The 13,960-nt window shown below is 36.3% G+C and overlaps 2 protein-coding genes across 2 annotated transcripts; both read right to left on the bottom strand.

Annotated features, from left to right (window-relative positions):
- Positions 1 to 4,507: 4,507 nt before the first annotated feature.
- Positions 4,508 to 7,900, bottom strand: Pkd2 (Polycystic kidney disease 2). Its single transcript, XM_014242521.3, has 9 exons — positions 7,689 to 7,900; positions 7,209 to 7,629; positions 6,932 to 7,156; positions 6,633 to 6,864; positions 6,345 to 6,575; positions 6,042 to 6,284; positions 5,733 to 5,974; positions 5,592 to 5,657; positions 4,508 to 4,890 (listed from the first exon to the last, which is right to left on the bottom strand). Exons 1-9 carry the CDS (start codon positions 7,837 to 7,839, stop codon positions 4,746 to 4,748), a joined length of 1,956 nt encoding a protein of 651 aa, XP_014097996.3. The 5' UTR covers positions 7,840 to 7,900; the 3' UTR covers positions 4,508 to 4,745.
- A 2,020-nt stretch (positions 7,901 to 9,920) lies between these two features.
- LOC106623132 (protein takeout) lies at positions 9,921 to 13,362 on the bottom strand. The gene is made up of 6 exons (XM_070107607.1): positions 13,164 to 13,362; positions 12,974 to 13,066; positions 12,751 to 12,904; positions 12,535 to 12,668; positions 12,184 to 12,462; positions 9,921 to 10,048 (listed from the first exon to the last, which is right to left on the bottom strand). The coding sequence occupies exons 1-6, from the start codon at positions 13,279 to 13,281 to the stop codon at positions 9,921 to 9,923; spliced, it is 906 nt and encodes a 301-aa protein (XP_069963708.1). The 5' UTR covers positions 13,282 to 13,362.
- Between the last annotated feature and the right edge of the window lie 598 nt (positions 13,363 to 13,960).

The following is a 13,960-nucleotide window of genomic DNA, read 5'->3' on the forward strand; positions in this document are numbered from 1 at the left end:
AAACAAAGAATCTCCTATCATCCAGAAAAATTATGGTCACCGTTTCCTGTGACGGGTAAAAGAAGTTAAAAAATTGCTGAGTCAAGTTTATAAAGAGTTATTGAACCACCCTCGTACTGACTTACGCTTGCTACATATATGTACTTCATGTTAGATATTTTCTAGAATACGTGCATAGCATACATACATACACACCTTCGTCCAATTGCCAATACTTCCCGACTCAACATTTTCCTAAATATTTTTGCAAATATGTATTTCAATTAAAAACTCTTTTTTTAAGTTTTACAACTTTCGAGGTATTTAACGTTTGGGTTTTTTTCTAACGTATCCATTTTTTACTTGTTTCATTTGTAGAACTTATCAGCTTTATATAAGTTAAGTAAATACATAGGAGTATACCGAAATGGTAATTGTTCACTTAAAAGCTGATCAAAACCGAATTTAATTCTTAGCTAACGTTCCTACTCAAAGTGTTTGATCTTTTCTGTACGAGTTTTGCAAAATTATATCTGAATCTCTTGATCATATAGATTTAATATCAAAAACAAAATTATCAAAAACCTTATTGAATATAAGCTATATTAGTACTAATAGCGAGGATTATAGTTGAACAAGACCTCCATCTTCGAAAAATATAAATACGGTTCTTTATTGCGCCCGCTCTTCGGAAGTTGATTCAAAACTCTTTCTAGGATAAAATAATTAGAGAGAAATAAACTGACTTTTTGCTAGATATTTTAGGAACATTGAATCTGTCAAAAGGCTAATAAGAATATTACGTAAATTTATCATATTTTTAAAGAACATTTTATAACCAAAAGACAATTAATAGCTTATTTAAATTTGTTTATAAATATTTTAATGTGGTATTTTATTAAAATAACACGTGCCATAAATAAAATGGACACTAAGTAATAATTAAAAGCATATCATAAATTATTATATATTATTTATTAACCCTTTTAGTGCCGGGCGAAATAGAGGTGCCTATGGGAAAAAAACCGGCCGAATTTCACAGTTTTACAAGGGTTCGGAAAAATGCTTGTAAAAACCAAACGAGAAACAATATTTACATGATTAAAAAAGCTGCGTATTGTGGATGACAATGACATTAGTTTTTTAGAATTCATTTGAAAATTATAAAAAAATCAAAGGTATAAAAGTTTGTAAATGAAATGAATTCGAGATCTCTTGTAGAAACGTCGTCAACAAAGAGTTCAAACAAAAAATATTTTTTTTTAAATTATCTTCTGATGAAATTAGATCATTTATAACATTTATAACCGCTATAAGGCGCGAGCCGATATATCGGCTCTGGCACTTCTCGCCAGTGCAACAAGAGCCTCCGGCACTCAAAGGGTTAAGAACCACCAGAATAATCACCGGCAATATTTTACTTTTACTTCTAATTTGAATCTACAACGCTTAAATATTTATGAATCGCTTTTAAGGTTTTAAGGGTATTACTAAACGAGGTAAAGCTATTGATCATAGCTTGTTTAGCTACATACAAGGTGGCTCACGAATAGTGCTACAAAAACAAACCGTAATACCTTTTAAACGACTTACTTTTTTTTTATTTGGCAGGTTAATAATTAAGTGGAAAATTAATGCTTGGGATACTGAAAAGAAGGTTTGGATAGTGTAGCGGTACAAAGCTTTGCAGTCCGTCATATCCGTCCAAAGGGAATTCAGACGGGATTTTGGCGGCACTCGCCCGAGTAGATGGATCAACAAGAGTTTCGACTTGCAACTTATCGGCGCAACTTAGAGTTAGCAGACGGTGACTACAAGTGAATAATTCATGATGACTTAAACCTGTTTCCGTACAAAGTTCAAATAACAAAAAGGTTAAACCCTCTAGACTTGCTTATTCGCCTGGAATTTTGTCAAGAAATTATTGAAATGACCGAAGAAGCCAATTACTTGATAAATTGTGTGTTGTTTGTGTCTGATGAGGCTCATTCTGATCTAAACGGAATTGTAAACAAGCAAAATTGTCATATATGGAGTGAGTTCAATACAGAAATAAGCGGAATTGGGACGGAACCTCACCTAGAACGAGTCACGCTGTGGTGCGCAGTCACTTGTGGTGTATTGTCGGGCCATACTTCCTCGAAAAGAGCGGTGTAACAGTAAGAGTCAATAGCCACCGTTATTTAAAAATGTTGAATGAGCGACCAAGACGCATCGCTTTCAATAGAGTTTGGTATCTTGGTTTGCGGACTAACAAAAGCCAACTCGTGCAAGAATTGAAGTCGACCGACCATCAAGCGCACGTTCGGTGATTGGGTCCAAAACGAGATGGGCACCGATACCGATTTTCACAAGAAACTCTTATTCATCGACGAAGCTCCCGTTTGGTTGAATTGGTATGTTAATGACCAAATTGTCGCATTGGGAGCGATAATAATCCACAAGCGATTGTTGAGACACATTACATCCTCAAAAAGTTACTGTTTGGTGTGATCTGTAGGGAATCATTGGTCCATATTTCTTCAAAATGAGGCCGGCCATAATGTTATAGTCAATGGTGGTGAGCGCATTATCTCGCGTCCATGAGCATGGCCTCCAAGATCAGGCGATTTAATACCACTTGACTATTTTTTGTAGGGAATAAATTTTAAATCGCTTGTTTATGACCGACGCCTTGGAAGAGAATATTCGGTTCGTAATTACTGACATACCCCCTAATTGCTGCAAAAAGTGGTCGAAAAGTGATCGGCCACTCTTCTGGAATTTATTCGAGCCAGCCGCGTCGATTACTTGCACGAAATAATTTTTAAAGCATAATGGCAAACCCTTATCTTTATAATAGAGCTAAAATCTTGGCCACAACATTGGGTTATGTTATATGCGTTTCATCTCTTCTTGGAAACCACATGTATGGTTACATAAGATACTACAAAAAAATAATTTACATTATTTTTGAATTATTTTAATAAAATTCCAAAAGTAAATTAAATCAGTTCAAACATTCTTCTAACATGTATGGTATATAGCAATTTCCGACTTCGCAGTTGAGTTGAGTAGGTGGACTTAATCATAGTGTATTTTAGCGTTAAATGTAAATGAAATATAATATATCTAGCCTTGGTCTAACTTGCGCATCTCTAATATAAATATTTCCGCCCTGATGATGCCTAAGATGAAAAGTTAATTCCTCTATGCAACATATTACGTGAGTATTAATAGTCAACTAAAAAACAAAATCTGACCGGTTGATATTTGATATATATAAATTGCATATGCATATATTAGGTCAAGTAAAAAGTTCGTACGGTTTTTATCTAAGAGATGGCGTTATTGTCAATAGTACTAGTGTTACGTGTCGCATCATGTCATACTATACGGCGCTGAACGTGTTTATTCGCGCTCGTCAAAGATGGACACCAACAAAGAGAAAATTCGCTATATTTTACAATTTTTCTTCGATCAAGGCGAAAAAGCAGCCAAAGCGACTGAAAAAATTAATTTAGTTTATGGGCCCGATACTGTAAACAAACGTGTAGCACAAAAGTGGTTTGCTAGGTTCCGTTCCGGTAATTTCGATGTTAAAGATGCACCACGTGTCGGGAGGCCTGTCGTCGAAAATTACGATAAAATCATGGAAATAGTGGGGGAACAGACCGTCACGTGAGCACTTATTTAATTGCTGAGGAACTAAAGATAAGCCAGAAAACCGGTTGGAACCATTTGCATAACCTTGGATTCAAAAAGAAGCTCGATGTTTGGGTGCCACGCGAACTAACGCAAAAAAAACATGATGGACCGAATTTCCATCTGCGAATCGCTGCTGAATTGCAACAAAATCGACTCGTTTCTGAAGCGGATTGTGACTGGCGATGAAAAATGGGTCACTTACGATAACATCAAGCGCAAACGGTTGTGGTCAAAGCTCGGGGAAGCGGCCCAGACGGTGGCAAAGACCGGATTGACGGCCAGGAAGGTTTTACTGTGTATTTGGGGGGATTGGCAAGAAATCATCTACTACGAGCTGCTCCCCTATGGCCAAACGCTTAATTTGGCCCTGTACTGTCAACAACTGGACCGCTTGAAGGCAGCACTCATCCAGAAGAGGCCATCTTTAATCAACAGAGGTCGAATTGCGTTCTATCAGGATAACGCCAGGCCACACACATATTTGCGGCGCGCAAGAAGCTCCGGGAGCTCGGATGGGAGTTCCTAATGCACCTACCTCCGGACCTGACACCAAGTGATTACCATCTTTTCCTGTCTATGGCGAACGCGCATAATGGTAAAAAGTTGGCCTCAAGGGAGGCCTGTGAAAATTTTTTTGCATTTACGAAAAGTATACTGGAGAATTTTTAACAATTCCAGCATATTTTTGAAAACAACGAGTTGTGTGAGCTTTCAGCACAGAGTTTGTTACATATTCAGTTATGCAATAATCTGGGTATCCACAGTAATTTTACAGTGTAAAGTCATGGCGAAATCTAATGAGTCATATCAACGCACAGTTAGAAAACTTATTGAAGCGTAATTATTCTGATATTTCGGCTTTATTACAAAGTTAACGCTTTTGCATTTGCTTCATTTTCGCACATTTTTATCGTAATTTTTATGAACTCCAATACATGTTCTATACATATTCATCAAAAAGTATATTTACAACTTTTACGAAACAAATTATTGCAGCTACTTGCTAGGCAAAAACAAACATAAATTCTTTGACCACAAATTATACTTGTATTATGGGAATATTCTCCTACGAATTTTATTTAGCGTTCCGCCTGTTGAGAGGGCGAGTCTTGTCTCGCATTTTGTCGTCGACGTCGACGTGGCAAAATCTTGCGCATTGTCCGATCCACATCTACGATCAGCTGTTCGATGACATCCTCCAAAGCTGCAACACGTGCTGTTAAACTATATAATGAATAGGAGTGTAAGTAAAATATATAGACAAATATATTCTATGTGAAGAGAAGAAGTATGCAATCGCAACCCCTAAAATAAAAAATTTCTACAAGTAGGGCCAAAAACTAGAACATTATTGATTTATAAACTATATCCTATGTACATATTTACACAGCATTTTTGTGAAACTCTAGCGACTATCAGCTTATATCAAGACGCGATATTACTTCAAATTAAATTTTAAAGACTTTGCTAAATACTATATTTCAAAAAAGCAGGAGACTAAAGGAGTCTCTGGTATAACTTAATAACCAATTATTCTGATGCATATATCTCACTATAGTGTGAAAATTCCCTAAGGAACGTGATCCCAAAACTTAGCAAAAATTCGTATCGTATCTCAGTCATTCCTGGTTTCTTTATGTCAATTTTTCTTACAACATTAAAATTTGGTTTCATAAATGGATTTGACGAATTCACCTCCCTCTCTACAGTCCCCTGACGTAAGGTTTCCTTATATTACTTTATAATCTCAGTCAGTATAAGGGACGTCTACAAAAGATTTCAAATGTGTTCGAATTTCGATAGTACCTTCCTATTTAAAAAAAAATTTACCGAACTTTTAACAACTGATTATATTAATGGGTCATATGTGAATACCACACTATTAGGTAATGTTTTATCATCAATAAATTCAATGTATAGCTTACCGACTAATAGCCGCAGGATCTGCACTTTGGTTCTGCGTTTGTTGTCGTCCGACGGGTTCAAAATAACTGCGCGGAATATAAGATAATTGTCATTCGGAGATTATTCAATGTTCGCATACTCATATCACACAATACACTTACTCTACTACATTATCCTTGCCCACAGAACGTTTCGTTTGATTACTCTGTGGACTTGCATCGCGTGATGGAGTCCCCTCCCTTGATGGGCCAAGCTCTTCATCTTTTGACGCACCACAATGACACCACTTCGGGCAGTATTTATTTAGTAATTTACGGAGATAAGTTGACAAATAATTGCGGCCGCCTTTAATATCACTTTTCACGCTACTATATGTGTCATTAATAATAGCCAGGAACATATTCTGAAAATCAGTGACGGTATCGGCATAGATTTCATATAAATTTGATTATAGGACTGTTAATGAATACCAGTAATATGAAAAACACCAACACTATATATGTTAAAAAGTATATTGGCCCCAATACACGATTCGCCGCTTCTATACCGTCGTAGTCGAAATCACCCAATATCATACGGATCATCGTCAACAAGGACTCTTTGAAGTTGCGAAAATCATGGTGAACATTACCGAAGAGTAATAGACCCATCTGAGCGTAAGCCAAAAAGACAATACCGAACATAACGCTAAAGCCCAAAAGGTCACGAAAACACTGAAAAATTGGCGGACGTGATTTAATATTTTCTTAACATTCATTAGCACTGAGACTTACTGTGCTCACTGTTGCATTGAACTGACGCATTGTTTTATTGAAGCTAATGAATTTCAATATTTTCATACACACAAGAAATGCACAAATGGCGAAGATAGCACGGTATGTCAAGTTCCAGAAGCACAGCTTGTCCAACTGTAGGTAATCATTTGGGCTTTTCTCAAAACGTTTGTATAGCCCGCCTACGTAAAACGGATGCCAAATGTTGTACATGAGTGTGCAGTATGCTAACTGTAAAAAAAGTGAGTTCGTTTATGAAAAAATATTGGTATATAAGTTTCCACTTACAGCAATTATAAGAAAATCCACAAAATTCCACAGTATGCGCACATAATTGGTGAAACCGATGCGTATAACTTCCAAAATCTCAACTGTGGTGTAATACAAAACGAAAAGATAAAATATAACGCCTATTACCAATATCGTTATGCCGTCTCTCCAAAAAACTGAGGCCAATTTCACCGACTCTATGCTAAAAGTGGTGACCACACCACCGGTTGACGGCAATTCCCCAATAAATCTACAAGGAATACAACAAAAATTATAGATTGTATAATCTACACAACTAACCTACGAAACCGACTCACTTAATATTATTTACCAAATCTTTATTCGCATTGTAGAGGGTGAATTCCACTAGTATTAAACGAGAAGCGCGATCCAGCCACTTTCGTGACTTCAAATCAGACAAAATTTTATTATTCTCGTTGAAGTTATAAGACAAGCTTCTCACAAAACCACCACCGCGATAAGTTGTGATTTGACCCCAAATTGAATCAGCGCCTAATGCGCTGAGAGTACTGTATTTGGTACTATAAAATATATTATCGATTATGTGACAAATATTAATATTTTCACTTTTACCCCTTATATATGTCGGAAGTGTCTTCATCACTACTGGAATAGTCTGCGTAGCACTTGGAGAAATACCTTCCGAAGACATTGTGAACATCACAACTATTCTCTTTCACACGTATCTGCCGCAGTCGCGGTGGTCCCAATACGAGATTTTGTTCTTGAAATATGAGCTTGTCTTCAGCGGAACGGCGTCTGCGATTTTCACTTCCTTCGTGGTCATCTTCAATTGCCCCTTCTCTATCATCTATACCATGGAGATCCATGACGAATTTAGTTTCCAGAAATGCCCACATGTCTGCTGTAGTGGCTAAGTCAGCAAACCTCACGGAAGCTTCATGTGAGGACGTATTGACTTCACGTGATAAGAATAGATTTTCGATATCTTTGGTGAAGAAGTACATAGACATGTTGCGTGAAGAAGAGGCCACTGTTGGAAAATATAATAAATATCATCCGAGTTCCTAACGTAACCCTGACAATGCTCACCCAAAAGCGTCACCACAAGAAAGCAGATGTAGATACAGAACTCGATCAGCGCCGAACGTGTGGCGTCCTCATTTTCATAAGATATGCGATGTGACTTCTTGGTGGCTTTTGAAAACCGCTCTTTCCTAGAAATTGCTTCATCCTTTTCCATTTTTATGAAATAGAATTTCAAATAAACTTAACGTGATTTTATTTAGAAAAACCAATATGTTATTTTCTATTTTCTTTTCCACTTGACAGAAAAAAAATATTATATAATATTTCACTCAAAGCGAATTCAAACAGCAGATGGGTTGTCTTTTTTAAAGAAATGTGTATTGTATTTCAATATTTCTTTCGATTCAAAACTAAATTTATTAAACAACAACAAACCGGTCCATTCTTATATACACTGGATACATGAATTTGTTTCTATCCGATTAACTATATTGTGGATATTTTGAACAAAAATTTAATTGAATCTGGGGAACATGCTTAAAATCCACTTTTGTTGTTATATTTTTGCAAGTTGTTTGTAGTTTTGTTCGATTTACGATTGTTTGTAAGATCTTAAAACCCACATCTGTCGTTGAAACCGATAACGGAATGTAACAACTACCGTAGGTTGATGAATTTAATACCAGCTTTTATTAATGCTGACGGTTAGTATTGCAAATGGGGTTATCGTCGCCATTGGCTAATTGGTCGCGTTAAGCTCCGAACTGCTATCCCATCCGCCGTATTCTTTAAAATCGGCTTTTGCGAAATTATCACTGTAACGAACGACTACTTTGTCCACATTTTTTTATACTCTTTGCGTACAGCATTTTATTAATATTGTGAGAATCTTTCACTTACCACAATGTGATATGATAGTAATAATTTATCAAAACGTCTCATACCTTCCCGAACACGTTATTAACCTTTATACAGTAACCTAGGTGGAGCTTTAACGAACTTTAATTAAAACTTTAAATTAAAATTAATTTATCAATTAGTAAAGGTCTGAAATTTAATAAAATTATTATAAAACAAGTAAGGAAGGGCTAAGTTCGGATGTAACCGAACATTTTATACTCTCGCAAAGTCAAATGGTATACTCGTTTGAGATTTCTTTGTGGATTGACTGATATTTTCGGTAGAAGGTCAACTATAGGCACTGGGGTCCACATATTTAGTACTTAGGGGTTTAAACAGGTTTGGTTCGATTTAGACAATTTTTGGCCGCAAGGTGGTTTACTTTAATTGCATTATTCACGCAAAGTTTTACCACGATATAATCATTGTTACCTGATTTGCATAGTGGAAAGGGAAAGAATCTGATGGAATTGAAAATGGTGTTACATGGGAAGTAGGCGTGGTTGTAGTCCGATTTCGCCCATTTTTGCACTATAACATAGAAATATGAGAAGAATGCTACGCACCGAATTTGGTTGAAATCGGTTAAGCAGATCTCAAGATATGGGTTTTCACCTAAAAGTGGGCTGTGCCACGCCCACTGTCTAATTTTGAACGCGGTTCCTATAAATTTAATGTCTCTGGCGTGTTTAGTGCTGGATTTATCGCGCTTTTAGTAGTTTTTAACAGTACCGTTATATAGGGAGTGGGCGGAGTTGCCACCCGATTTCAACTATTTTCACACCGTCAATAGAAGTGCTAAAAACATTTGCTTCTAGTGAATTTTGTTATTATAGCATTAGCGGTTTAGGAGATATGCACATTAAACCTATTAGAGGCGGGACCACGCCCACTTTTTAAAAAAAAGTTTTAACTGCAGATGCCCGGTGTACCAAATAACAGTCTTGTATCTTATTGCGGAGCTTAGTTATGGCAAGTTATTTGTTTTTGATTAATGGCGTTTTGTGGGCGTGGCAGTGGTCCGATTACGCCCATCTGCAATACCAACCGTCTCACGGTACCAAGAAACATGTCTACCAAGTTTCATAAAGATATCTCAATTTTTACTCAAGTTAGAGCTTGCACGGACGGACGGACGGACAGACAGTCACTCGGATTTCAACTCGTCTCTTCATCCTGATCATTTATATATATATAACCCTATATCTAACTCGATTAGTTTTAGGTGATACAAACAACCGTTAGGTGAACAAAACTATTATACTCTGTAGCAACAGGTTGCGAGAGTATAAAAAAAATACTTTAGTAATCCATTTGCATATCTCCAGGCTCTCGGACTTTTTAGTCAATTACCAATTCATGTCATCCTCCAGGTTGGTAAAGAGCCTAATGCGACTAGGAAACTAAAGTAGGTGCAAAACGTGGTTCTAAAACTGACCAGTCGTTATGCTGGAACTGATCGTACAATAGTGGCTGATAACTTTTTTCACTATTAGACGTACTTTGTAATATGCTAATGTCATCTGGATTAGAATATGTGGGTATGGTAAATAAAAAAACTCATAACAGTAGCGCTTGCTCCCAATCGCAAACATGCAGTCAAAAGTACTCTAAGCTAAGTAAAAATAATATTCAAACCCATTTAAATATCAGAATCAAGAATCTCCTTGATTTTCACCAAACAGGTACTGAACAGGCGTTGGAATATTCTTTTTGTCTAAAACATATGTACCCTTCTATTGCAATAGGAAACTTTATGGTCATAGCGATATTCAGAACCAGTTCAAAACAAATCTAAATAATATAACATCCTATAGTTGAATTTCAATAGTCACGTCCAGGTGAGAATACCCTCTAGACGTGAATAAAGTAGAGGTTTAGTAGGGGAGGAGTATATTAATCTATACCTATGGGTTCAAAATGAACTGCGCAGTAGCGACGGGGGTATACTCCGAGGATCTTTATATATCTCTCTCTATCCGTCTACCAAATTCAGCTACTATCTTCCAAGCGGAAGTACTAGACATAGAGAAGGGCTGTGTTATTCTACTGAATAACTACGAGAGGATACAAAAAGCTGCCATGTACACAGCTAGATAGCCAGGCGGCATTGCTAGCTTTGCCCTTGCCAAAGATTAATTACATCGTAGTCGACAAATGTCTTCTTCCCACTAGGAACAATCAAGAAAGAGCTTATTACACAATTTGAATAAGTTGCTCAGAATAAATGGAAATATACTTGTATAACCCCATGAAAAATAGCGAAGCAGATATGGCCAAAATAAGACAAGACAAGAACTATGGTCTGATTAAATAAGTTCGGGAAAGGTATATATAGGCTTACAGCTACCATAATGGGGCATTGGCCAATCGATGAACATGCTGTAAAAATGGGAATGTTCTATATCATTATTTGTCCTAGCTGCAAACTTGAAGGGAGTTGGGAAACTGTTCTATACTTCCTCTGTGAGTGCGCAGTTCTATTATAAACCCGAGATAACTAATTTCATTGAGGGTACCAAACACACACAGTTTTGAACACAGTGATGAAACGAGATAGCAAGATTTAATGGAATTGCGAATAGAAAAATGGCGCATCAAGCGCTATTTGAGCCTGAAGCGACTGCATACAAACACCCATAGGTACATAGGGATCCATGTTTCTATTATACGTGAATGTGTCAGATATCTTTAAAAATTAGATGTGCAATTACCCGTATATACCAAATGCAATTCATTTGCATATTATCGATTAGGAAAATATGAGTACCAACTAAAGTTAGGGAGAGTATTAATTATATGCACTTCGAACTTACGAAAATTTTTTATTACGTTTTCTCAAAGTATCCTTGTGAGATTAATTCTTCCAAATTTCATAAAGATCTAAGCACAAAAGCCAAAGTTACAGCGGTCAAAAGTGCCATCCTCTCATATGCTCCCAATTACGTGCCCAAACTTCAAACATGATTACCTCAAAATGAGATTTTTTAAGTCCCTATCGATCTATTTTTTGCAAACTGTTTAAAAACTGCAATATACCATGAACAAAGAAATTTTCATTTGAAACGTAACCGTAAGAGACCTTCAAAAATCGACCTTTTCAGTGAAATCATCACTATTGTATAAAAATGTTTATTGCCCCAAATTCTTCGTACATGTACGGCATTATGATATCAACTAAATAAAACTGTTGTTTTATTTAATTGCAGATGATCCATTGTCTATTTATCACGCTCACCGCAAAGCGTGTAATAAAAAAGTATATCAACTCAACAGCTGTAGTGCCAACAACCGGGCTCATTTTTCATTCAGAAATTAAATTTAACAACTTTAGACATTTATATGTAGATGTGTACGCAGCGTTTCAATATTAAACACAAAATCCCGACTTTGCAAAATTTTTCAAAACAACAATTTTCTCAGAGAAGAATCCTTTCAAATAGAATATCTTATACCCTTTGTAAGAATACCATCCGTTGGTACCAAAATGAGAAAATAAATCAGTAATAAATTACATTTGTCTAAGCAAATTTTTATTTCTTATATAGCTTTATTTTAGTTATCTTACTTAGAAATTTATAAATTTCACCAAAAAAGTATAGATATAATTCATAATTGTCTTTTAAATGAAGCAAAATCTTAACACTAAAGTGTCTACGGTAAATCGTCCAGGAAATAGCTAGCCGATTCAGTATAATCGTATTGATTGTCTGTGCAAAAGCGGGACGCATGATTTCAAAAATCTCGCGCCAGTTATTATTGAAAAGTTCGTGTGCACTCTCTTCGAGCTCCTTGTTGCCGTGGAAAAGATTCGTAAAATGTATTTTGAAATTGCCCAGCTTATCAATACGTGACGAAGCCGAAATTAAGTCGAAGAAATACTGACCGTTTATTTGTTTGAGATTCGCCTTGCATGATATGCGATATTCGAGATTTTCTAAAATCAAAAATTAAAAAAAGTAAGCAGCAAAGTTTTTAAAATTAATAGTAAAATTCAACAGCTACATACCAACAGTGGATGACATCTTGCCAACGCTATCCAAATTCAAAATCAATATGCGTCCATTGACCTGATAATCACCTTCGACATGCACCGAAGGCGTTTTCAATTTGAACTCAATTGTGTAGTCTTTATCGTTGACGCTTTAGCGGTGCAAAAAAATGCAAGCGTGTGTGTTAAATAAAATTAATTTGCTTGCAGTCTATGTATAGTTAGTCAACTTACGACGTCTTCAGAACCCGCGTGCCGCTCATGCCATGCGCGACCACATTCGTCAGTTCGGCTTTTATATTGGCCAAGTTTTCGGTCTGCTGTGATAGGCGCACACGCTTTATATGGAACGGCTCGATGGGACTAAGTCCTTTCAAGCCAGGCACGCCTAAAAAGTAATTACAAACAGGAGATATGAAATCGTTGAAATAAACACCATTATCCGCCAACCACTTACCATGACGCCACTCGGTGAAAAAGTTTTCGAAAACATTCGCCAGACATTTGCCATTGTCTGGATCGTGCAGATGGCAAGGCTGCAGGAATGACGCTGCAAAATGATATCAAAGTTTCTGGATAAGCAAAATTCAGCACGTTCAAGTATTCTACATAAGTTTTTGTTTAATCAACAACAACAATTTATTTACGTTTCTCTCTCAAGTATTCATGGCCGCTGACAAGTGCTGCGAGTTGACTGCAACCGATTACAGCAAAAACGTTGAAGGCAAAGCGTGCGTTAAAAGTAAATCTGTTAAGCTGCTGCATAACTGCACTGCAAAGGCGAACGTTTATTTACCAACTGAGCATCGAAACATACAAATCATGCATTAAATTGTAAAGTATTATCTTTTGCGATCCGAAAATTATTGTTTTGAATACTAACGAAGTCGCGGAACAACTACAAATAGCGAACACACTTACTAAATTAATTAATACCAAAAGCAAGGAAATAGCCCAAAATCGAATCGCACACACGAGCATACCAACTATAATAAATTTGTATTTCTTTTCTTTTTTGCGGCTTGTGAAGAAACTAGTGTGAAACATATGACAAACGTTGTTACGCAAGCGTAGTAGTATCGCTTATGGTCGAAAAAAGCTAATTATTTCCCCTTCAAATAAAAATGTATTAATTTTATAAAAAACTTGTTCTTTATTTATTTGAGACTTGAGTCAAACTGGAGTTTTCTGATGGTTTACCAGGCAGACTGAAAAGTTTGTATCATTTCTTGTATAGTAAACAACCAGAATATATGTACATATGTATGTATATGTACTATATATCTACTTGGAAGAGAATTATGTAGTTTTTTTTTTAATAAAATATAATGTAATCGTTAACCAAGTCAGTCTTATGGCGTCGATTAGTTATTCTTTGGTGGTATATTGCTTACCATACTCGTGCACCTTACTAATCAACCATCCCCAGTCGTTGTCTAAAATA

Source organism: Bactrocera oleae, chromosome 2, assembly GCF_042242935.1.
Source record: "Bactrocera oleae isolate idBacOlea1 chromosome 2, idBacOlea1, whole genome shotgun sequence".
In the NCBI taxonomy this organism is placed as follows: domain Eukaryota; kingdom Metazoa; phylum Arthropoda; class Insecta; order Diptera; family Tephritidae; genus Bactrocera; species Bactrocera oleae.